Source organism: Gymnogyps californianus, chromosome 2 (assembly GCF_018139145.2).
Source record: "Gymnogyps californianus isolate 813 chromosome 2, ASM1813914v2, whole genome shotgun sequence".
Taxonomy (NCBI): Eukaryota; Metazoa; Chordata; class Aves; order Accipitriformes; family Cathartidae; genus Gymnogyps; species Gymnogyps californianus.
The window spans coordinates 91459615-91485372 of NC_059472.1; the positions used below are offsets into that span (position 1 = coordinate 91459615).

General features: G+C 42.8%; 2 protein-coding genes across 2 annotated transcripts; both read left to right on the plus strand.

Annotated features, from left to right (window-relative positions):
- The first annotated feature begins 345 nt into the window (after positions 1-345).
- On the plus strand, positions 346-7269 carry LOC127029989 (serpin B10-like). The gene is made up of 7 exons (XM_050915886.1): positions 346-513; positions 1800-1913; positions 3578-3712; positions 4120-4237; positions 4619-4761; positions 5332-5487; positions 6364-7269. Exons 1-7 carry the CDS (start codon positions 346-348, stop codon positions 6766-6768), a joined length of 1239 nt encoding a protein of 412 aa, XP_050771843.1. The 3' UTR covers positions 6769-7269.
- Positions 7270-11001: 3732 nt separating this feature from the next.
- On the plus strand, positions 11002-17099 carry LOC127029990 (heterochromatin-associated protein MENT-like). Its single transcript, XM_050915887.1, has 7 exons — positions 11002-11169; positions 12104-12187; positions 12582-12719; positions 13247-13364; positions 14078-14220; positions 15347-15511; positions 16570-17099. The coding sequence occupies exons 1-7, from the start codon at positions 11002-11004 to the stop codon at positions 16975-16977; spliced, it is 1224 nt and encodes a 407-aa protein (XP_050771844.1). The 3' UTR covers positions 16978-17099.
- The last annotated feature ends 8659 nt before the right edge of the window (positions 17100-25758 follow it).

A 25758-nucleotide genomic window follows, 5' to 3' on the forward strand; every position in this document is an offset into this window, starting at 1 on the left:
TCTAGCCCAGGCATTGATGAGTAACATTATCAACTGTCACTCCAAGATGCTGTAAAGGACAGTGCAATAAATGTCCTGGTGAACAAATACAAAACAAGATTGGAGGCTGCTTTTTCCCTAACCTAAATGATAGCTAGCGTCATCAGTGAAACAGAACATGCTAAACCTTATATGACTTTATAGTAGTTAATCGTCCTTGTTCTTCACATAGATAAATACTTTTAGAAAGCCTTTAAATCACAAAAGAAACTTCAAAAACTGAAGAGAAACTTGCAGACACATAGCAGTCATAGTTAGTGGTTCACTAATAGCTTCTTTTCTCCTTTTCTGTGCAGGTTCAGAACAATGGAAGCTTTGAATAAAGCAAACACAAGCTTTGCTCTCGACTTCTTCAAACATGAGTGTCAGGAAGACGGTGACAAGAATATTTTGTTCTCCCCTTTCAGTATTTCATCTGCCCTGGCTACTGTTTATTTGGGAGCCAAAGGTAACACTGCAGATCAGATGGCAAAGGTGAGTCTGGGCTTCAAAAGGTAGATGTCTGAAAGGGTTGATCTCTTGGAATAACATCCTCTATGCAAAAAATTTACTGTGATGGAACAGAGGAAAGCCGTAAGTAGAAAAATTACTCTCATCAAAACTCTTCACACATATATGCCAGCTCCCGCTTCACCCCTGATGTGCACTGCAATGAATAGACCAGGTCTCCACTTGTGCAGGACAAAGAAATAGTCTACTCTAGCTTCTGGAACAAATGAGAGAAGTGGCACTGGTGACGTTGCCTCCTTTTAAATCTCACCAGCAGAAATAAGGGATCTTTATCCCAAAGCTCAGTAACTTGAGTACTCACCAGGAAGTGGGAGACCTGGATTCTCCTTCTACTCTGCCACAGACAATTCCCATCTCACGTCTCATCTCTTTGGAAATGACCCCACACAGAAAGACTCTCCCCTATAGTTATTATAAGTTTTGCACTTTGCTACACATAAATCCACATCCACAAGATCAGAGAAGAAACACAGTGAGACTACAACCCTTTCTTTGGGGTATGTATTTTACAGGCAAAATCACTTACTGAAATCCCTAAGTTGTATTTGTGCAAAGTTCATAGCTTCAGCAGGCGGCAGCGAGAACAGCCCGAATGCACAGTTAACCTAGCTCCTATCATAGGAGGTGAGGCTTGTGAGTTTGCATCTGCTAAGGCAGAAGTTTTCCCACCTGCTAAGGCAGTGATCTAACTCCTGATTTACAGGACAAAAGAGGGCCAGTAGGGTAACAAAGAAAGGAGTGATGTTCTGTTAGGAAGAAGAGAAAACAAAAAAAAAGGCATAGCTCTTCTGAAAAATGTTCCAAGGTTGGACGCACCCCTTTGTAGCCTGGGTAAGGTGCACATGCCCAGAACAAGGGATTTAAGGCATGAAACTGCCCACACCATTTTCATGCTTTCTGACACATAGCAGCACTCTGTTTAGACTTCTGCTTTGGTAGTCTCCATCTGGAGATAATTGGGTCTTCCCAGGTATTAACTGGTCAGCCCAGGGCTTAACTCAAAGCAGTCAGATTCCTCTAGAAAGGCCATGAGAGTTTTGCCCTGCAGCCCTCAGCTTAGTGTGCGCACACCATTTTGTACACATGTGCCTCAAGACCTAACCAAAGATTTCATAATCAGTCTGGACTGGACACAAGAATAAAATCTGAGTTTGACTCTCTTCATCACCAGTCCCATGACATCCCTGAAAGATTTTACTGAAACAGCAAATTTTCTATCGTTGCATTTACTATTGCTTTTTTCACTATAGGTACTTCACTTTAACAAAGCTGAAGGAGCCAGAAACGTCACCGCAATCATAAAAATGCAAGTCTGTTCCAGAACAGAAGAGCGTCTATCAAATCAATGTACTTGTTTCCAGAAGGTATCTCACCAAGTCTAGTGATCAACCTATGGGCATGGTCACATCTTCTCTTGCTTGTATTTTCTTTCCACATTTGCATTTGCTTATGTTTGCTTTCCTCAGATGTAATGTACACAATTAATTGGTACAGCATCCTGTGATACCTTCACCTAATGCAATAGTTATTACATGCTTCCCCTTTTTAGGCAGAATTGCAAAAACTAACCTCAAACTTGCAAAATTTAAAATTTAATGTTACCATTCTCTGTCAATAGAACTCTTGATCTTTTTCTTTTAGCTTTGAAGAGAGATTTCTTTCTCAAATTATTACTGTTCAATAGCTAGCTATTTAGCAACAACATGTTCTTTGAACAGGCACAGTTCCTACCTCAGAGAGCTAATCACAAGAACAGAGCTGCCGTTCCACACATTTGATTGCAGCATCAAGACAACAAAAACCAGAACATTAACTTTTCCAGGCTACCTATGCTTGATATGTTTCAGAAATCAGTCTCCATTTCAGTTGAATAGTTAACAAAATAAATTGACATGTTGGAATTTCCAAAGGTAGACCAGTTGCTTGCCATAAATCTTAGAGAAATGGAAATCATTATATTCCTGAGATATGTCTTTGACATACTGGCAGGCATCTTGTACCAAAGTATACATAATTTAACATAGCAGAAAAACAAGGAAAAGCAAATGTAATCCCTCTGAGTCAGTAAAGGCTGTTTTTCCTCATTGACAATTCAACCATGGTGGTGTCAAGCTCTTCTCCCTGCTCTTTCCTGTCATCCTTATTCTTTGTGGGAGTGAGCCATTTCCCTGCAGTCTGCCCACAAAGCCCCAGCGGCCGCGAGTTCTGACGAATGGGAACTTGGATCTACATCCCGCAGCCAAATCCCATGGTGGGAAGATTTATTTTAGGGGCTATGTCAACAACCCATTTGCACTGCATGAACAGGAGAGGGATTGTTCCTCATGAGTAACGCTTGTCCAAATCGTAAGAATTACAGAGCACTGTGGGTAGGGCAAAGGGACCGTTCTAACAGTTCAGAAATTTAAGTGTCTGTTCATGCCTCTGATTCTGATGTAATGACAAGATGAATACAGCGCAGGTCCACATTTTTAGTCTACTAATTCACAGCTTAACTTCCTTGAGCTCATTTGAGAGTTTGAGCCCACATTCATTTAGTCCTGTTACTTCATTATAAAGAATTTACTGGAATTGCTGCAGCACAAAAAAAAAAAATCACAAAATATTAACATTAAGAGCAAGATTAAGAAATTTAGGGGCAAACTTTCCATGTAACACACTTGACTTTCATAAATGAAAGGAGTCACACAGCCAAATCTTCATGCATTGTTTAGTCTGTCTCTCATTCTCTGGATATATTTAGTTTCACAATCTCCACTTACAAACCCTTAAATGTTTTACATCGTTCAGGCTCTTAACACTTGCATTCTGAGACACTTACAGTGTTTATACCACATCTGCAACTTTTAATACTTTCAAATGATTCTTTTAATAGCTGTCCAGCTTAGAAAACTTCTTGTGTTGCAATACAGGTAACAGATCACCTGAATAGAAATACTTTACTTGGAGCTGCGTGAAGGAAAAAATTAGAAATTTTGAACTATTTTATACAACAGATGAATAACGTCTTTTTTTCCTTTTCTCCAAGACAGAAATTGGCAAATCAGATAATATCCATACTGGGTTTAAAGCACTCAATTTTGAAATCAATCAACCCACTAAAAATTACCTGCTTAAAAGTGTCAACCAGTTATATGGAGAAAAATCATTGCCTTTCAGTAAGGTAGGTAGGCTATTTATTCAGATTATGCAGTGTCATTTAACGTTTATGATCTATTTATGACAACATACCCTAAATCATATACTTTAAAATATTTTCATTACATCTACAAATCATGTTGTTATCCTTAACATGAATGTTTTCTATGAGACTTTTCCTGAGACTTTGGACACTAAAATTTTAGTTTTATGGGATGTTTATCTACTTTCAGAGTGGTTTGCAGATGTAGTTAGGTGAGAACATTTTAATTGAGTATTTCCACTAAAAAATACTTTGTTCGTTTGACAAAATGCTGTGCTTGTAGTCTATGTAATTTTTATCATGTTTTCTCTCTGTTTGGCTGTGGTTATTTATTAGCATTCATACTGGCAGGCAACAAACGTAAGACAGGTGTCTCTCTTGCACTGCAGGAATACTTACAGTTAGCCAAGAAATATTATGATGCAGAGCCACAATCAGTTGACTTTGTGGGAGCAGCAGATGAAATCAGAAGAGAGATCAATTCCAAGGTCGAACACCAGACTGAAGGTAAGCTCCAGCCTCTCCTCTCCCAATTTAAAAAGAAGCCATTTCGGCATTGAACAAAGTCTCTGTACCCAAGGGGCCCAAGGCAGGTAAACAGTTCACCTCAGAAAGGTAAATAAGATCAGTTTTCCTAAAGTAGTCATTTACTAACAATCCCTTACTAAAATTAGTGTCCTCCATCTGAACGTGGGAGAAATGTGGCTTACTCTTCTTTGTAAATCAAGATTACCCCATTAACCACGTATTTGTGAATAATCTCAAGCTAGATGCCTGCTATAACAGCACTTAAAATTTCCCTGGCTTATATCCGCAGAAACTGTGCCAACACTTACACTGAAACAGTAAAACTGCACAAATGTGTAAATGTCCTTCTGTTTTCTCTAGGTAAAATCCAAAATCTGCTGCCTCCTGGATCCATAGATTCACTCACCAGGCTAGTCCTGATAAATGCGCTCTATTTCAAAGGAAACTGGGCAACAAAGTTCGAAGCTGAAGCTACCAGGCAAAGGCCTTTCAGAATAAACATGGTATGGGAATATACTGCTCTATATCCTACGCTGCAGGTGGAAAAAACTGAAAAAGATGCAGGAGAGAAATTCCTGTCAATCTTTAAATCCATGCAGCAAGAAAGTTATTTCATTTAAAGCATACAGTATATTTTCTTCACCACATCTTCAGCACAAAGACTGCACACACATACTAGTACCTGAGCCACAAGTAAAATTGTCAGAAGCTGACTTGAAACAAGCTTCTATTCTCTGAAGGCAGGGAAAACAAAGAGGTGAACAAAATGTTATGGGTTAGTTCTTTACCTTTTCATTTTTAACCATACGACAAATCAGAGGGGAATACACCTTCCTATAATGGGTGTCATCTGAGACAGCTTAGATAGATAGCCTGGCTAGCCTCCAAGTACCTTTCCAGAAGACCAGGGGTCCTCTGCAGATCCTGTGTCCTACCAGTTGGAGCCATAAGGATGTCTCAGACACACCGGGCAGCTTGTACAGTAAATACAATAAACCTCCACTGTGCTACTTTAACTCAGTCCTTTACTGTTCAGAGTACAAATGGCAAAGATGTAATTTGATTTGTTGCAGCATACAACTAAACCAGTGCCCATGATGTACCTGAGTGATAAATTTAACTGGACCTACGTAGAATCAGTTCAGACTGATGTTCTTGAGCTTCCATACGTCAATAACGATCTCAGCATGTTTATCCTGCTACCAAGTGACATCACCAGCCTACAAAAGGTAAAGCATCTGAGAACATAAATCATCTGAAAAAACAAAAGTGTCATCATTTACTTACTTTATGCATGTGCGAGGTAAAAGACCAGGCTGCAGTCATGTTTCTAGGAAGGAGGATACTGATCAGGCTTAAGGAAAAGCAAATCCCAAACTTGGTCTAGCAATGTGAACTTGAACCTCTCGGAGCTCAGAATAGACTTCTTACTCTTGGCAGCTGGCACTTCTGTGGGTCCTAATGTTGATCAGTCCTGGAAACAGGTAACCCAAACCCCACAAGACTGGCTCTTCTTCCAGCTGCACAAAAATGAGGACAGAAAGCGGGCCCTGCTGAGATCCACTGTCTCTACCGATTCAGACAGATATGATTTCATTCCAAAAAAAACAAACCACAAATTGGGCAGCCTCCATTACTCCCCAGGATGTCCAGAGCTAATACATATGGACACTGCCACCTTCTGTAAAGACACCGATCCTGCTTTGGATAATAAACTCTTATTAAATTCTCATTTACGTTAGTGGGTGTTCTGTAGGAAAAAAGCTCTTTTCAGTAAATTCTAAAATGTAGGGAAGACAGAAATGCGAACAGCAAATCAACCAGACTATTGTTGCTTGACACTGATGTTTTTGTTCTACAACTATTTAACCCTGCTATATTCCCTGACAATTACCGAGAACCGTTCAAATATTGCATTGACCTACCATAGAGCAACATACTCCTTTAGTCAAAAAGATCTCCAAATTGGTCTTTCACTACTGTTTTTCTTGTACTCTTACAACAGCTTGAAAAGTTCTCCATTTAAGAAAAGAGCAGAAATAGCCCTTAGGGCACAGGTTTTTGAACACACTGTAATTTTCTGATTCTCTTTTTATAAACTGCAGCTAGAAAGAGAATTGACTTTTGAAAACTTGTCTGCATGGACCAGCCCAGAACTAATGGAGAAAATTAAAATGGAGGTTTATCTGCCCAAGTTCACGTTAGAAGAGAAATACGACCTCAAATCTAGTTTGAGCAGGATGGGGATACAAGATGCCTTCACTGAAGGTCAAGCTGATTTCACAGGAATGTCAGAGAACGGTGATCTGTTTTTGTCACAAGTTTTTCACAAGTGTTATCTGGAAGTCAATGAAGAAGGCACAGAGGCAGCAGCTGCCAGTTCAGCAGCACTGGCATCACGAAGTCTTGGTGCTACTGTTATTTTTGTGGCAGATCACCCTTTCCTCTTCTTCATCAGGCACAACAAGACCAAGAGTATTCTCTTCTTGGGAAGGTTCTCTTCCCCCTAGAAACTCGACCATTACTAAACAGGCTCTTGCAACAACAATAATGAACAAAATACGCACCACGAAGAGCATCTCAATAGTCTGTGCACTTCTTAATTTTCCTGTACTGTTGAGAAATCTCTCAATGTTAGAAGAGAACACATATGAAAAATAACCTGGAATTCATGCCTCTGGCTCATTTGCCTGGCCAAAGAACCCCAAAATGGTAGCACTACACTATAAGCACCAAACTGTGCACAGAACAACATTGACATGTCTCTTCAGCGCTTTCTGAACCAAAACCGCCACCATGATGAACAGACTAAGTTGATCTAAAACAGTAATGCCCAACACACTTGCTTTGATACATAAGAAGGAAAGAAACAGGAAAAACTCCTTCCTGCAGAACGCTGCTGCATCTCCACTAGTTTCAGCTCACTAAACTGGTCATCCCAGGAGGGTTACCTCACCCACATTCTTGTCAGTTTTATACCAACTTTGCAGCCTGGCACAGCTGGTAATGAAATAAACCTGCAAAATCCTATGTGTTCCTGATACTGGTCCTTCTTTCTTGCATGTAAAGGGGCTAACAAACATACTTTCTAATCTCTGTCCCACAGCAACTGGAAAATATTGAACAACACTATAGAATTGGAGGAAAATAAAACACATGTGCCTTAAAACCTTCTCCTTCGTAACCTTTCATGCATTCAACACTGTTGCCAGCCCAGCGCTGCACTGCTTTACTCTCATTTTGGTTTGCCACTTACTTCACTGGTTTGAGACAAGACCAAATTGGAGAATCAAGCCTGTAATACTAACTCCCTAAGCGCTTTCTGTAAGATTACATGCAAATCTCCCAGTACACATTTACTCCTGTCACAGCTCTTTCTCCTAAGGAGGAGAGTGTCCTAATCAGTCTTGCATGTTTGCAGAGCATGCTCCTAACTCTCTGAATGCACAACAGAGAGCAAAGGACTGGGTCTCACAGGACTTGCACACACCAACAGCATCTTACCAGAAACTTCTCTTCTTGGGACAGCAGGACTACCTTTTCCTGACAGAGAGGAGACTGCTGACTGTCACTGAGTCCTTTCTGTTTTCTTCCACGTGGCCAGCTGCTTCTAGAGTCCCTTCTGGCTCTGCTTCCCAAATGGGAAGGAGCATAGGAAAAGTGTTGTGAAGCAAGTGCTTTATTGTATCCCCAGACAACCTCAACAGCACTGCCTTCTGTCTGCCTCAGCTATGAAACATGACACAGGATCCCTGTGCGTTCAGGTGCAATTCTGCCATGCCCTGCTTCACCTGATGCAAGGGCTTCATGTCCCCATGGCCAAGCCTCTTAAGCACTTCCTGATGTGCCTCAGGAATAAAGACAGGAAAGCCACACAGGGGAGGCCAAGGAGGAACAAAACCATGACAACATGCACCCAAACTCACTCACAGGCCTTTAAAGTCAATGGAAATGTGAGTCACCTTTTCTCTCTCCTTCAACTATTTTAAGCATGATTGCAAAGATGACAGAGTTAATGTCCTCTTGGCAGTGCCAGATCGTTACCAAGTGGCAATGGCCACAATACTTGAAGGGTGAGTTGCAGATTAGAGAACAACCTTTTCCCAGGGTGAGCAGCACAGCACTGGAGAAGGTTGCCCAGAAAGGCTGGTGAATGTCCATCCTCGGAAGGGCTGTGGCTGACCTTGTCTACTGATGGCCCTGCTCTAAGCAGAATGTTGACCTCTGGATGTCCCTTTCAATTAACATGTGTGATTTTCTCTCTCTTGTCAACAGCCATTCTGCCTTGCCACCTCCTTTTCTCATCCTGCCTGGCATCCTTGCATCTTGACGAGCAAAGGGAACTAGCTTGCTCACTCTCAGCATACTTCTTTGGAACTTGGGAGTCTCCTGGCTTGGGCTTTCCCACCATCTAACCATTCAGCTGACCTTTATCCTATCCTGATTTCTTGAGGACTTACTCGTTATACTAAAACCAACACTTGTTTAATTTCTGGCATTTCTTCATTGCCTTGCACAACATTGATTTCTGCCACTTATTGGAAGACTTGACCCACTCTGTTCCTGTAATCAGGCTTGCAGCAAAATGCTTAGCACACAGGACAGTTTCCTTCCCTTTCGCCATTCCCCTTCCCCTGTTCCCCAGGGTCTTACAGTTGTTGCCACCACCTTCTCCTTCTTCCACCACCCAACAGCAGCCCGGCTCTTTTCTGGGACTGCAGAGTGACAACTACTGTGCCATGTTTGCCCCCGTTGTATTTTTTCACTCCATCCTTGCTTGAGCCTTCCCAGTGGGGTTGTTTCAGTCCTTGCCCTCCTTCACTACAGGCAAGTACTGTGCACTAACTGAGCGTTCTGCAGTGTTTCTCTCAAATGATTCCCAGCCATGGTTGCAATGAGATTTCTTCACCAACACAACCAGTGGGGTGTCCATCCCTTATCCCGAATGGTCCTTCATGGCTTTGCCTCTGTCTATGCTCCTCATGATCTTCAGTATGAAGCTGGGCTCCCAGTGTCTAATTCAATCACTAAGCTTGACGTTTTGTGCTGACATACTGCATTTGAAACCCAGGAGTCACAGCTGCACAAAGCCAGAGAGGAGAATCAGGCCTATAATATCTACTTATATCCAGAAATCAAACCCAAGCATTCTAGCTGTGTAACCTTTTTACTAGTCATTTATTTTAAACAACAGACCAGTTGTCTCCACAACACCAGAAGACTATTGGAATGGGTGAACTGTTCTGCTATCCTGTCAGTAGACTATTGTGGTGTAACAATAGAGCTGAGATTTTAATTCCATTGTCCTTTTGAAATGTCTAAAACTGAAAAGTGACAAGGTGAACAAAGAGGACAAAATTACGTAAGATCTTTTGGGGATGTGGTAGAAAGAAGCTTTGGGTAGGCGGAAACAACCTGGATGTAGCGGAGAAGGAAAGGGCGGTGCAAGCAGTACTATATTTCTAAATTTATTCATTGCTTAACACACAAACGCAGAACCTGACCGAGGACAAGACCTAAGTCTTCTCTCTCACAGAATCAGAGGTAAGTATTTAAAATAATTTAAGTAACTTTTCTGATGCTTTTAAAAAGCAGTCTGTGGCTTGCATGACTGTATAGGTAAATTATAATATACCAGTGTTATAGTGCATTATTCTTGCCTCATGTTTTTCTAGATGTCAACCCTTAGAGAAAATAAATCTGTGAGGCTAAGAAAAACTGCTAATTTGGGGCAGAACTGATCACAAGAAGGGAAGTTTTCTCAGGGCAGTAACTGTCTTATTGATTAAAATCTTCAGTTTGATAAAGGAGTCCCATACTTCAGGTGAAGAAAAGGCCATTTTCATTCTGCAAAGGCACAGCACTGAACATTATCAGGCCAGGGACTCAGAGGAGTATTCATTAGTGGAAAACAGAGAAATTTCCATCCTGATACTCTTTTGGTTGTGTTCTCCAAGGAAAGAAAATCACTCTGTGGTACAGATTTGGTACTGACAGCACACTGACTGCCAGAGGAACCGTAGTGGTTTGGTAACCAAACACTTGATAAACACCTGTAGACTTCAGAGATTGCCTCACAATTTCTGTTGTTCCATTCCATAGATATAAATCTTAATAATAATAATAATAATAACAACAACAATAACAACAACAACATTTCTGGTCTCTTGACTGGAAAACAACATGAGGCAGGTACTACTGGACAGATATCTTAAAGTCTGGAATTCTCATAACCTCAAGGAATCTGCCAGTTCCTAGGGAAAATAAAATTGCTGGAACATACAGAAAGGGTGCAGATCCAAAATGAAGTAAGGGGAAACTCAGGCATGTTGTGAACCTTTGTACTAAAACTGCATTTAAATTCCCCTGGGAACATTACTTTGATAAATCATTAGTTAAGGACAAAAAGGAAGAAAAATACACAGCTTACAAATCTGCACATTTTTGAAAACCAAAGGCAGAAAGAAACACAAAGAAAACTGCAGCTGTATAAAAGAGGACATATGTACAATTATAGGAAAATATTATCTGGATAACAAAAAACCTAAAAGAAATGGCTGCTCCTAACAGGTGGCAAAGAGTATCTGTGTGGAAGACAAAACATACAACTAGGCTATTAGTTTTAGTGGGTGCCAATGCATTATGTTGCACATGTAACATTTCTCTCTAATATGCACTGTGTACATAATTTTAAACATTCAAATAGTACAATTCTGTCTGTTGCCTCTTTCCAGGTTGTAGCAATGGAACTGGTCTCCACAGCAGTTGGCGAGTTTACAGTTGACGTTTTCAACAAGCTGAATGAGACCAACATGGGCAAAAACATTTTCTTCTCCCCCTGGAGCATATCATCTGCTCTGGCTCTGCTATACCTGGGTGCAAAAGGCAATACAGCAACAGAGATGGCAGAGGTAGGTTGCTCTATGAAGCATACACCCCGTACAATACCTGGCTCCTGTACTGGCTGCAACATTTAGTGTTAGACAGAAAAACTTGCCACCACAATGACAAGGAACCAAGGCAGACCAGAGAATGCAACAAGTGAATGGTAAATTTTACTCATTTCATAGCAGGTCCCCCACTTCTCCACTAAAAGAAAGTGTCCTGTGGGTATCACACAGTGAGCACAGAGGTTCTCTGAACCTGACTTCTAAATTATTCTACACCTTCTAATTTATCTTGTGATTCTATGATTCTGCCATAGATGGGATATTCCCTTTGAGAAGCAAACAGCTGATGCCAGTAGCTCCTAACCAATTGTCCGCACGCTTGCAGATCCCAGCACCCTCCCTCTCTCCCCTGGCAAGGATGCATCTTTCTATCTTGATTTATGCTTTCCTAAACAACTGCCTGACAATCCAGCAGGAAAATAGGAAGGGCTTTGATATCTCCACACCCCTCGACCCAATCCTTCCTAATGCAACATGGGCACATTGCTGGCTCAAAGGGAGCTGTGGTGCTCAGCACTGCCCAGCACTCTCGTCTGTGTCACCGCACTCCCATTCAGATGCCTTTGTACCATTATCATGGGGAGAACCATTTGGGTTTGCACAAACACATTGCTATTGCTGAGAGCAACAGCTGTGCAAGGGAGTTCAGCCTTGCAGCGTGCAGACAGGAGCACTGCATCGATGTTCTGGGAGGGGGACAGTGCTACTCATTGTCACTCCATGGGATTTACGTATACTACAGCTTCAGCATCCCTTTGATTAGTCACCTAAGCAGCAGATAGCACAGTGAGTTATCATAAGGAGCAAAACAAGGCAACCATTTGATCCCCGTTTAGCTTTAAGTCACACCAGTTCCTTCATGCCTATTTCTTACCTTTGGAAACTCTGCTTGCAGGTTCTTCATTTCACTCAAGCAGCAGGATCTGAAGGCTCTTCTGTGGCCAGACCTTCTCGGGGGAGACCAAAGAGAAGAAAAATGGTATCTATTAGAACTGAAATACCAAGATAAAGAATCTCCAGAATCAAAATGTCCAGATACAGCTTTAGGAGTCCAGTATTTCTTGTCTGGACCCCTCTTTAAAGTACAAACCCCAACATACTTCACAACAGGTTCAAGTTCAGTTCCTTTCACTCACTCAGACTCTGAGTAGCATGGAAGGACAAGTCACTGGGATAGTCTGGAAGGTTTGCTATATGGCAAATCAGTTAATCCAGTCATAAATAGAGCCCTGCAAATTGCAGTGATGGTAAACTTGGAAAAATAAAAAGTAAGAGAGAGGAACTCAAATCCCTCTCCTACATACATCACTTAGAATGTTTTGAAAACTTCATGCAAAAATGTAATTGCTGAATGTATGCTTTCTCTTTCCAAGGATCCTGAGCACAAGCAAGCTGAAGATATCCATTCTGGCTTCAAAGAGCTCCTGACTGCCATCAACAAACCCAGAAGCACCTACTCTCTGAGAAGTGCCAACCGCATTTATGTGGAAAAAACCTTCCCATTACTGCCTGTAAGTTAAATCTCAGAGAGGAGTAAGAAAAGGTGCAAAAAATATTTCTCATTTTAATTATTTGCCATTAATAGAACAGGTTTGACGCTGACCCTGAATACTGCAAATAAGAGCCCTGAATTCCAGTGATAAACTTAACTGGAAAATACCAGTCGGTCTGCTCACAGTATTTAAGGATGCATTACCCTTTGACTGTAGTGTAGGAATTCCTTTTCATGCAATATGGCTTTATTATTGGAACCCCCAAGATATACAATCATAAATGAGACATTAAAATAAGCACGTCCATGGGATGTGCACAGCCTTCCTCACTTCTCCAAATAAAAGTGGGAATAAAAGAAGGGAATTTTCTGTCCTTTTGTTATTTCTTAACTGTTAACTCACAGTCCAACAGAGAGTAACAAGCAAGACCCTGCAGGCCCAAGAAGCTAGCAAGAACTGCAAGAGCTAACAACCTCCCTTTGAGACTGAAAAATCCAGTATAGTATAGAAATTTTTTTATTATTTTTTTTTTTATTATTTTTCAGAGATACATACAGCTCAGTAAGAACTACTACAAAGCAGAGCCACACAAGGTTAACTTTAGCACAGCACCGGAACAATCCAGAAAGGAAATCAACGCTTGGGTTGAAAAACAAACTGAAGGTAAGCTGAGCTCAACCCCAACATTTTTCCTCTCCTATTAAGTCAGCCTGCCATTTCCTTTGGGCAGGTGCCCTTGCTTCCCCATGTGCTACTGCAGCAGCCAGGTCATGCCTTCCGATGTGGACAGTGAGCAGAGATGCAGTGGGAGGACAGAGAAAGAGCAGCACACTTAAGCAGCTTCAAATACCTGTTCCAGACCTCAGTGAGCTCCTTGGGGAGACTCCCATCAGCTCCGCTGTCCTCTGCATCAGCTGGTCCTCAAGCACAACTGCTGCCCTGGCGCTGCACCCATGCACCACAGGCAGAGCAGACAGAGGGGAGAAACACCTCTGCCTACCAGTGTGCTCCAAGGCGGGTGGGGATGCCTACCTAGCTGTACCATCCTGCACTGGCCAGAGGTGCTAGCCTCCTTTTACCTGGCATAACCAGCTGGTGAGGCAGTATACGGCTTTCTGCTGCTAGCTGCTTGCCATGAAGCTGTGACATTTTGGGGGAAGGAGTCAATCCCTGTCAGCTAGCCAGGAGAACCGGGCAGCAAACAGCTTTGGAAACCATAAACAAACTAATTGATTTATGTCAGGGGAGTATTTTAGGGAGTAGGGCACTGAGGCAGGGACTGTTTCACTAAGGAGTCGAACTGAGAGAAAAAACAATCAAAACATGTCTTCACTGTGCTACACTGGAATGAAACATGACTCTTCTGATTTCAAAAGGCAAAATCAAGAATCTTCTGCAACCATCAGATGTGGTACGCGCCACCAAGCTGATCCTGGTAAATGCCGTTTACTTCAAGGCAGAATGGAATGAGAAATTTTTGGCAGAAAGCACGCATCTGCAACCCTTCCGACTGAGCAAGGTAAGCTCCTCCAGTATCCTTCTTACTGTAAACGGCCTGGTGACAACAGCTACTGCTGAAATCTTTCCATTTCATAAGTCTTTTTGGTGTCCCTGTGGTAACTAGACTCTCTGTGAAAAGCTGGCTACAGCAAAATGTGTCAGTGCTCAGCTCACTGCAACATTAAGATGCTGCTCAGGTAAATCTTAATGAGCTCCAGATAACAGCTACCGTTTCCAAAAGCACTAGAGTCACTTAAGACCTTTTTGTAAAACAGTGCTAAAAGGGCTAGATTGTAAAAACATGATTTTGAGAGTCCAAGCTTCACGGACAAGAACTACCTGCCATGTCATGGGTGACTACAGTACCTGGGCCTCTGTGCTGCGCAGCCTAGCTAGGCACAAACATACCTGCTCAAATACAGCTGCAACAGGGCACCCTGAATGGGTGCATGGTTGGGCAAGACTAGAAGAAATGTTAATGGCATGTATCCAGAAGAGATGTCAATGAATTCACATCAAAAGACAAGAGTTCTGTGCAATTTCCACCAACTGTAGCTTCTGCCTTCTGATTAGCACATATACATCAGCTGCTTCCCTGAATGAAGGGATATAGATGTTGAGAGAGGTTACATACTCCTGCAAAGGTGACTGCTTGCCTGGAACTCCCCTCACCATGAGCCCCTTTGCTCAGACATTAGTGTTATCTTCTGTCAAGGGTTGTGACATAAAGAGCAATCAGTCACTTTTTATTGCCAGAGAGAGAAGACCACAGAAAAACTGCACAACACTCATCCTCTTAAACCATAGCTGTTTCTCTGCCGTAGTGTTGTAAGGCCATATCCCATACCTGCTCCATCCCCCTAATCCTTGCAGACATTTCTAATTCTCTTCCTCCCTCCTCCGTGGGCTGCTGTGCATGTTTTGGGGAGAAGAGAAAAATCAGTCAGTTCAGCCCCCAACAAAATGCTCTGGGACAAACACCAAGATAAGCAATATTGTCCAGTCAAGAAAAGCTTTGGAGAATGAATGACAAATCACTGTTGTAAAAGCTGCTTACAAAAGTTTCCTCTTCTTCCACTGCACTGAGTCATCATCATCCTTCCTTTCAAGGAAGGATTTCTTACTTATAAATAAATACTTTACAGAACAAGACCAAGCCTGTGAAGATGATGGCCATGAGACATACATTTCCAGTTCGCATCATGGAAACAATGAATTTAAAAATTATTGAGTTGCCATATATGAAAGATCTCAGTATGTTCATCCTCCTTCCCGATGACATCAAAGACAGCACTACGGGTCTCGAACAGGTAAAAAAGTATGCTACATCCATTTTGTATCACCACTCAGTCATTAAAAAAAAAAAAGGACAGGCTGGCAACCATATCTCCCCCTCTGAGGACATGCTGTTTGATCTCCTCCACTAGCTGAATTAATTTCCTTTAATACTTATCTAATCCCAAGAAAGTTCCTCCACACTGAGTGCCCTTAGTTTGGTACGAACTGAAGACAGTCAACACTGCGCATAATGAGATGCTTAGCTCTTCAATGGCCCCATGACAGACACCCAATTCTACATGATCTAAAAGGGTTAAATCTCCCTTCATTGCACATTCAGGAAGGACAGTACTGCACAAGTAGTCACAGCCTCTTCCTGAGATAACAGACACCTCTCCTCCATGGCCTGGAATTTTATTCACCATCTTGTTCTCACTCTGTTTGCCCCCCCCCATCTGAAAAACTCGGGTTTTGGTGAGCTGCATTTGCAACAATAATGAGATCTGCCGCTGTAGTTACTACAACTGCAAGATAGTTAAATTCTTGGTGTCTATCGTGTCAAGAATACCATTCATTGCTCTCCTCCATTTGATCTGAGCTGAACTCTGGTGACATAGTGCCAGGACACAGAGTGGCAGTGAAAGATTTTGCTGGAAGCAGTTTGGTTTAAAATTGCCAAGGAAATATGTGCAATATTAACACCTGTTTCTATGGAACTGGACCAAACCATCTGCCACACAGCTGCCAATCTCCCAGCAATTTCCTTCACATCAAGACTGAATTAAAAGAGAGGAAAGAACTACCTCAGGGGATGGCCGCTGCAGGTGTTGAGTGCCCTGCCTTTCTTTGGCAATGAACTTGGCAGGGGTGGTGCTCAAAACTTTGCAGCATTAAGTCTCAAATGTTTGTTGCACACCCTGTCTCTGATCATCAGTAAAACCGATTTATATTTCATGCTCTCAGCTAGATGTTAAATTCGCCATTTAAAAACTGTTTAATTCATTAAATTGCCATAAAATTGACTAATTCATAGTTAATTAATTGTGTTTTCCTTGCAAACATCAAATTCCTTCTCTTTCTTAAATGATAGCTGGAAAGAGAACTGACGTATGAGAAGCTGTCTGAATGGACTGATTCCAAGAAGATGACTGAAACTTTTGTGGATCTGTCCCTACCTAAGTTCACAATGAAGCAGAGATATGACATCACTGATAATCTGTACAGCATGGGAATGCAGAGTGTCTTCAAAGACGCTGATTTCAGTGGAATGGTTGAGAAGGATGATCTGCTGATCTCCGGAGTTCTGCACAAGTCTTTTGTTTCAGTTGATGAGAAAGGCACTGAGGCAGCTGCTGCTACTACAAATATATTATTTATAAGTCCACCTATTGTCCATGTTCTGAAATTTAATGTTGACCACCCTTTCCTCTTCCTCATCAGACACAACAATTCCAAGACCATCCTCTTTTTTGGCAGATTCTGCTCTCCCCTAGAATGAGTTATTGGTTGCTCCCAGACAGCACCCAAGATTCACTGTTCAATGGAAAAATGTGAACTGCAGTGTTAAAAGCTCAACCTTCAGCCATGTAGCCATATGTACCAAAAGTGTATGTCCTTTCTCTTCCCCCCCCCCCAAGTAAGGCAGCACTCAGAGGCCACCCTGTGCCTCAAAGACCATCCCTCTACTGCTCCTTTCCATTTGCTACCTTGCATCAAACCTGCTCTTCTGGCTTTGTTGTTCAAGAGTAAGGTGGAGCCATAAAAGCTCTCTGCACACAGGCCATCATCTAGCCCCATGCCAGGTGCTGACTTCAAGGGAAATGCAGTTCATCCTCTTGAATCTCCCAGAGAGCAAAAAAATCGCTGAAAGAAAAAAAAAGAACTTGTAGAAATCTGTATGCTCTCTTTTCCTCACTGGGAAACCTGCATTTGCATTAGAATGCAGTTTCCTTATGTTCATTTCAAATTTAAAGACTGTTGGAAATTAACAAAATTTAATACAAACCCAGAATAATCTCAAAATGCCCCTCACCTTCCCCGGTCTCACCGCATGTATACAGACACATTACATTCATTCTCTCCTGCCCTTGCAGCTTCATGAAAAAATGAGGAAAAATGCTCCAGCCCTTAGCATTTAATTGATGACTTCTAATCACCTTGCATTTTTTCTTCATTTTTCTAAACTTTGTAGGTTAAGGTTGCTGAGAGTTCCAATCAGCAAAAATGCTAAGAAAACTATGAGCAACATGCTTCTTGCTACCTCTTATTGATATGCAATCTAAACCCTCCAGAATTCAAATGTCCTTCCTCTTTTTAATTTAACCTAATTATACCTGTTTCCTGGCTAATATCTGCACAGTTTCCTTGCTACCTGTATCATTGATCAATGTGTGATTTATGTAATGATTTATGATGAATTATGTAACTTATGAGTGCATCTCAGCAAAGATAGTCATGGTATTGACAGAAACACCAGTGAGATTTTGACTGATGCTTTAGTTCATAATTTTACCATGATCTGCATTTAATCCAATAAATGAACTTCGAGTTGTGTTTGTGTTATTTAAGACACTGACTTACCTGGTTCTCTTAGGGCATCATACAAGGTGCACAGCTGGAGCATGTTTCCATTCTTGCCATTCCAAATCAACCACCACATCATCCCGACTGACAAAGCTGATACACTTAGTGTCTTATTTCCACTAGGCTTCAAACAGCCCTGAAAACACTGTTATTCAGCATGTTATCCTAGGCATTTACTAAACATACCAAACCAAATTAAATTCTGTGATAAGCAAGTTTTTGCTCACTGAGTCAAGGCATTTGAACTTTTCTTTTTAAGCATTCAGTTTCCCATTTTTGATCACTGCTTATTGCACTATCGCCCCCCCCGGGACCTACTCAGAAGGCTTGTTTTCCTGTCGTCACACACTAGAAATAAAAAGTCTGACTAGAGCCTATAGCCTGGAAGAGCAGCTTCCAAACATCCCTTTTGCCCCTGTACAATAGTGAACAAGCAATGCTGCACTGGCAACATCCGTTCCCTCCGTTGGCTTGGGAGGGCAGCAGTTGTGCTTTCCTGTGGCCATGAGGAATAGCACAAAGTTTTGTAGCCATTGTGGTACTCAGTAACCACATGTCAGAGAACATTATCTCAGGGAACAAGATTTGAATGCAGGAGGGAGATACTGTAAAAACGTTTACTCTCAGCAGAATTCCACCTATAATTACAACTCACTCCACCTCCACAAAAGGTATTCTATTTGGAAATACATCTCCACCCAACAGAGTAAACCTGCATCTTCTTCCCCGTACAAAGTGCTGCTTCTAAAATCAGTGCCCTCCCTTGCCTGTAACCCTCAGCTCAGGGTTCACCTGTCTGTCATCCAGGACCTACAGTGGTGCAGCTGAGTTGTGTGCTATTGACTCAGCTTTACTAAGAAGTTTGTTGTTTAGATGTGGAAAAGCACACAAGTGAAGGCCATGCAAAATAAGAAAAGTAAAAACACAAACAGAGAAGTTATTGTCAGGATGGAATAGTCCACATAGCAAGGCTTCAGGAGGAGAAACACTTGCATGAAGAGGTATAAAACCTCCATTTTGAAAAAAACTAAGAATTGGAAGACAACAACTAGGAACATCGAGGCCGAGACTCTTCTAGGGAGCAACAAAGACCAGCCCTCCTCCACTTGAGTGATGCCTGGCCAGCAAAGACTCATCAGGGTGGTAAGCATGTTAATTCTTAGCCTTGTAGCATGCCAATGCTATCTCTCTGCTGTGTGTATTCAATAATAAGTAATTACTGGGATCTCCTAAATTGTGTATACCCAGTTTGAAGAGTTACTTCATGTAAGAGCAAAAGTTGCCCAAAGAGGGGGGAAGAGTTCCATGCCAAACCAAATGAAAAGTCTTCCCATGCTAATTTTTGTGCATCCCGTCACTCATACCACACTGCAGGGCTCTGCAAAGCAGTACCTCTGAGGCTCTCTGAGGAACTACAGCACGGTGTCTGCCAGCTGGTGAGAGGTGCAAAGGGTCAAACAGGCTGCTTTTGGTACCAAGCTACTCCCAGTGTCAGCTTTGCTTGGGAGATGATGCCAAAGAGCACACCTTCCAGTATAAGACATACTTGGGATGCAGGTGGAGAGGGTGAAAGAGAAGAAAAGGAACCCATCCAGGTGGAAACACTCTTTAGAGCTCAGCTACTGCAAGCAACAGTGGAAGCTGCTTCATTTGTGCCTCCTTGTACTATTTTCATGGTAACCAGTGTCTGGCTGTCAGGTCACGCTAACGCTTACAGAATTGTTCAGGCTAGAAGTGACCACTTGACATCATCTGGTCCAACCCCCTGCACAAGCAGGGTCAGCTAGTGCAGGTTGCACAGGACCGCATCCAGTTGGGTTTTGAGTATCTATCTCCACCAATGGAGACTACACAACCTCTCCAGGCAACCTGTGCCAGTGTTTGACCATCCTCACAGTAAAAAAGTGTTTTCTTGTGTTCAGATTGAATTTCCTGTTTTTAATCTATGCCCATTGCCTCTTGTCCTCTCACTGGGCACTACTGAGAAGAGTCTGGTTCCTTCTTCTTCTTCATTACATCCCATAAGGTACTTATGCACATACATAAGATCCCCCTGAGCTTTCTTTTCTCCAGCCTCTAAGTCCCAACTCTCTCAGCCTCTCCTCATATGAAAGATGCTGCACTCCCTTAATCATCTTTGTGGCCCTGTTCAGGGGGAAGATATGGAAAACCGTATCTTCCTTATACTGAAGAGCCCAGAACTGGACACAGCACTCCAGCCATGGTCTCATCAGGGATGAGCAGAGAGGTACCTCCGTCGACCTGCTGGCAACACTCACCCTCATGCAGCCCACGATGCTGTCGGTCTTCTTTGCTGTGAGGGTGCACTGCTGGCTCATGGTCAGCTTGTTGTCCACCAGGACCCCAAGGTCCTTCCCTGTAGAGTTGCTTTCCAGCCAGTCAGTCCCCAGTGTGTACTGATGCCTGGGGTTATTCCCCCCCAGATGCAGAACTTTGCATTTCCCCTTGTTGAACTTCACAAGATTCCTCTCCTCCCAGTTCTCCACTGTGTCCAGGTCCTTCTGCATGGCAGCACAACCCTCCAGTGTATCTGCCACTCCCCCCAGTTTTCCATTGCAAACTTGCTGAGGGTGGACTCTGTCCTAGCATCCTGGTCATTAATGAAGACGTTAAACAGTACTGGCCCCAGTATCGACCCCTAGGGTACACCACTAGTGACCTGACTCCAACTGGACTTTGTGCCACTGATCACAACCCTCTGGGCCTGGCTGGGTCCACTTATCTAACTCATACTTTGTCAGCTTGTCCATGAGGATGTTATGGGAGACAGTGTCAAAAGCTGTACTAAAGTCAAGGTAAACAACATCCACTGTTCTCCCCTCATACATCAAGCTAGTTAACTCATTGTAGAAGGCTATTAGGTTGGTTAAGCATGATTTCCCGTTCATAAATCCATGCTGACTACTCTTGATCAACTTCTTGTCCTTCATGTGTTTGGAAACGGTTTCCATAAGGATTTTCTCCATCACCTTCCCAGCGACTGAGGTCAGGCAGACGGGCCTGTAGTTCCCTGAATCTTTTGAAGTCAGTTGTGACATTTGCCCTCTTCAAGTCTTCAGAAACTTTTTCCAGTCACCATGGCCTTTCAAAGGTAAATGAGAGAAGCCTCGCAATGATATCAGCCAGCTCCCTCAGCACTTGTGGGTACAAGTCATCAGGCCCCAGGGACTTACGTATGTTCTATTTGTTTAAATGCTCCTGAACCTCGTCCTCCTCTGCCAAGAGTAAGTCTTTCTCTTTCCAGACTTTTCGCTGTGGTCTCAGGCATTCCTGAAGGGCGGTCTTACCAGTAAAGACTGAGGTACAGAAGGTATTGAGTACCTCGGCCTTTTCTGTGTCCTCTGTCGGTGTTTCCCCTGCACTATTCAGAAGCGGGCCCATGTTTTCTGTAGGTTTTTTGTCTTGTACTTGTAGACTCTTTTCCTGCTGCTCTTCACATCCCTTGCCAGATTCAATACCAGGTCGACCTTGACTTTCCTAACCCTATCTCTGCAAGATCAGACAGCAACTCTATACTCCTTCTGGGTCACCTCCCCTGCTTCCACATCTTATACACCTCCTTTTTATGTCTGAGTTCAGTTAGGAACTCCTTGCTCATCCATGCAGGCCTCCTGCCACATTTGCTGGATTTCCTACTTGTCAGAATGGACCATTCTTGAGCTTGGAGGAGGTGATTCCTGAATATCAACCAGCTCTCCTGGACTCTTCTTCTCTCCAGGGCCATATCCCATGGGATTCTTCCAAGCAGATCTCTGAAGATCTCCTGAAATCCAGGGCTGTAGTCCTGCTTTTTGCCCTGCTCCTTCGTCTTAGGATCCTGAGCTCCATCATCTCATGGTCACTGTAGCCAAGGCTGCTTCTGACTTTCACATCCATGACCAGCTCGTTCTTGTTTCTCAGTATCAGGTCCAGCACAGCATCATTCCTTGTTGGCTCCTCAATCACCTGTGCCAGGAAGTTGTCATCAATGTACTCTAGAAATCCCCTGGATTGCTTAAGCCCTAATGTATTGTTCTTCCAGCAGATATCAGGGTGGTCCTCCATAAGGACGAGGATTCTTTCAGTTCTTTGAAGAAGGCTTCATCTACTTCCTGATCAGGAAGTCTATAGCAGATGATACCCACTACAACAGCACCTGTGGTGGCCTGCCCACTAATCTTGACCCATAAGCTCTCAACTGGCTCCGAACCTGTGCCAAGGCAGAGCCCTGTACATTCCAGCTGCTCTCTCACACGAAGGGCAACTCCCTCTCCTTGCCTTCCCAGCCTGTCCTTCCTGAAAAGCCTGTATCCCTCTACTGCAGCACTCCAGTCGTGTGACCTATTCCACCATGTCTCCATGATCCTAATGAGGTAACAGCCCTGTAACCACACACAAACTTCTAACTGCTCCTCTTTGTTGTCCATGCTGCCTGCATTAGTGTAGTGGCATTTCAGAGAGGCACCCAAGCATGCTGATTCCCCTGTACAGGGTTGAGAGGTTTTCCCTTAAGGGTCTTCTGCAGGCACTTCATTCCTTATGTGCCTATGCTTGAAGTGATTCCACTTTAGCTGTCTTGTTGATTGCTATGTCCCTCCTGTTCCCATCACCCCAAGCCCTTGGCGTGCCTACCACATTCACAACCTCCCTTTTTGTTGAGGAATCACTCACTCCCCCATCCATTTCTAGTTTAAACCTCTGCTTAGCAGGTTGGCCAGCCTGTTGACAAAGATATTTTTCCCTGTTCAGTTGTGGATCCCTTCTCTTCCAAGCAGCTGGTGACCCTCAGAGAGGTCCCATGGCCATGGAAACTGAAACCCTGCTGCCAACAACAGCAGTGCAATGAATTGTTAAACCACAGGATCTGTCAAGTCCTCCTCAGGCCCATCCACCTCCCAGCAGGACTGAAGAAAGCACCACCTGGGCCCCGATGCCCTTGACCACTTCCCCCAGAGCCCTGTAGTCATGCTTCGTACTTCCCAGGTCAACCTTGGCAGAATCATTTGCGCCTACATGGAAGAACAGCAGGGGGAGGGACAGATGAGCCTCAGTAGCCTCCCCACAACATCCTGAATGTGTGCCCCTAGCAAGCAGCAAATCTACACAGATGACAAATCAGATCAACAGATGCGGGCCCCCTCCCCTGCAGTTACTTTCACTCCTCACACTTGTTAATGGCCTTTGAGATCTGGAAGGTGCATCTGCCAGTGCTGGAAGTTAAGAAAAGTTGCAAGTCTTTTAGTTTCCATGGTTTCACAATTATTTCCCCCTGTTAGCTTGGGATGCCACACTTGGATATAGCAAGGGAGGCAGTCCCGGGAATTTGAATTTCCAGTGCAATGTGCTAACCATGCTTGCTGTTGTTGTTCCAGAAGGCCTGGGGCCTCCTGGAGGTGACAGGCTGGCCGGCAACAGGCTTGGATGGGGCAAGGGAAGAGAAGACAGATCTGGGGCAGAGCAGCTCCTATGCCATGAACAGGTCATGGTGTTCCAATGCTCCTCTCAGCAAGGGCTCTCCCAAGCACTGTCCTTTCTCTCCTGTCTGCCACAAAGGGTGGCTTGACACTTTTGAAAGACAGTTCCATTTTATTCTTCCATACTGGGGAAAATGCTATTTAATCACCTTTCTAAAATACTCCAAGGTAGCCAAGTAATAGGTGCTACATGACTGCATTTCCAAACAACTGCTTTCAAGAAGCCCTGGGTTTGTTCTGTATCATCAACCTTCAGGTCCACAAACTCCTCCTTGAAAGGTCCCAGGACTTTGACAACTAAAGAAAGAAGTATCTACAGGAAACTGCTGAGACAAGCCTCAATACAAACATGTTGTGAGCATGGACTGCTTGTCACTTAGTGATTCCATGCCTGTCAAAACACAGTAGATTAAGATGCTTTTAGTTTATTCTACAATGAAAGATGGGGCTTTTTTCTACCAGTGCAAATCTCAGCTTCATAAAATAATCCCTGGCACCTCTGTGGTAGACTGACCTCATGACAAGCAGAAATGGCAGACACAGCGCACAGTAATAAAGACAAGAAAGTTTACAGTGCCGGTGTAGTGTTAGTATTCAAGACAAGGACACATAAAAAACTGCTGCTTTAGAACTGAAATGCAAATGCATCCATATTTTTAAAGGTTTTATTTTGCCATCAGTAACAGGCACAAGAAAATCCCTTTTTAAATGTAACTTATAGTCCCATCCTTTAGAGTTCTATTGCAACAGATGTGATACTTGGCCTCATTTTCTTCCTGAGGGACATAGCTGTATGGGATTTCCTGCAGAGTAAAAATCTGTAAGTGGACTTAGTCTAGCACTGATTGTAAATTGTGCTGCTTTTCACTAGATACAACTGAAAGAGAACTGATCTTCAAGAAATGCCCAAATGGTCCACTCACAGTGGACCATTTACAGAGTACAGGTATGGGAGTATGACAATCAAACAGGCAGAAAGATACAACCTCACATCCATGCTGAGCAAGATAGGGATGAAAGATGGCTTCAAAAAAGGTCAAAATGACTTCATCAGTATGCCAGAGGAAAATGACTGGTTTTATCAAAAGACTTTTTATGACCATTTGTCAGAGGTCAATCCACTTGAGGTCAACAAGTCAGGCATTGTGATGCCATGAAACCTTGTTTCTACCATTCTGGTTGCAGCAATTCACTATTTCCGCTCACTATTTCCATCTGGCACAGCAAAACCAAGAGCACCTCTTCTTTGGCCAATTTGCTCCCCTTTGAAACTCCACTCTCTCTTACTAAACAGGATCTTGCAGCAGCTAGAATATACCACAAAGAGTGTCTACACAGTTTGGGTACCCTTTCTTCATTTTCCTGTATTTTTGGCCAATCTTTGTAGCTTGTAGTACCACTATCTGTTGTTTGGGTTTTTTTCTTGTTCTATTCATTTAGCTAAAAAATAGACAACAGCAGTTTCCGATACATAGCAGAAACATTTCTTAAGCACATAACTAAACATAATAGTGTCTAATACATTTCTGAAGCAAGAAAATAAGATGGATATTCCAGGCACAAGAACTGCATGCACTTAAAAACAAAAAGAGAGGCACATATATCACCCCTGAAACCTTGTATGGCATATGTACCAGTCAGATTCAAAGTGAATATAAGCACAGAAATGTAATTCTACTTCAAAATATGGACTTGCACTCTTTATATTGATGCTTTTTCTGTATAGGGTGACTGCATGCTGGTAATTGGTTTACTCCGCATGTGTCACACTAGTGGGCAGAGGCCATTCCTAACTAACTGTAAATGTAGCAGAAAAGACATATAATGATCGCAAAGGAAATCTGTCAATGCAGTTTAATCTAAGTCACACAGATAAGAGCAGAGTAAACCAGCAGAATTGCTAATTACACTGGTTTAAAGTAAAACATTTGTGTACACGTAACTGTTCTGTATTACACCTTTGCTGATACCCAATTTTACACATTCTGCTGTTTTGGCTCTCTACTCCAATACAACAAACAGTTTCAGTAAAAGCAATCATTACAAGCAGAGCTTCCATGCAGTTTTATAGCTTTTGGTGGATGATCCAGACTCCCTCAATCCATCACAGAGGAATAATAATAATAACCTCAGTACAGTGTAGGGCCTGTAAAAGCACCTTCACCTCCTCTGCGAGGAGCAGCAGTCTCTTAAAACAACATCCACCAGTCCAAATACGTCCA

Coding starts and splice junctions, on each gene's coding strand:
- LOC127029990 (XM_050915887.1), top strand. CDS start 11,002: ATGGAACTGGTCTCCACAGCAGTTGGCGAGTTTACAGTTGACGTTTTC. Junction 14,221..15,346: donor AACCCTTCCGACTGAGCAAG/GTAAGCTCCTCC, acceptor AATACTTTACAG/AACAAGACCAAGCCTGTGAA. Junction 15,512..16,569: donor GCACTACGGGTCTCGAACAG/GTAAAAAAGTAT, acceptor CTTAAATGATAG/CTGGAAAGAGAACTGACGTA.
- LOC127029989 (XM_050915886.1), top strand. CDS start 346: ATGGAAGCTTTGAATAAAGCAAACACAAGCTTTGCTCTCGACTTCTTC. Junction 3,713..4,119: donor AATCATTGCCTTTCAGTAAG/GTAGGTAGGCTA, acceptor CTTGCACTGCAG/GAATACTTACAGTTAGCCAA. Junction 4,762..5,331: donor GGCCTTTCAGAATAAACATG/GTATGGGAATAT, acceptor GATTTGTTGCAG/CATACAACTAAACCAGTGCC.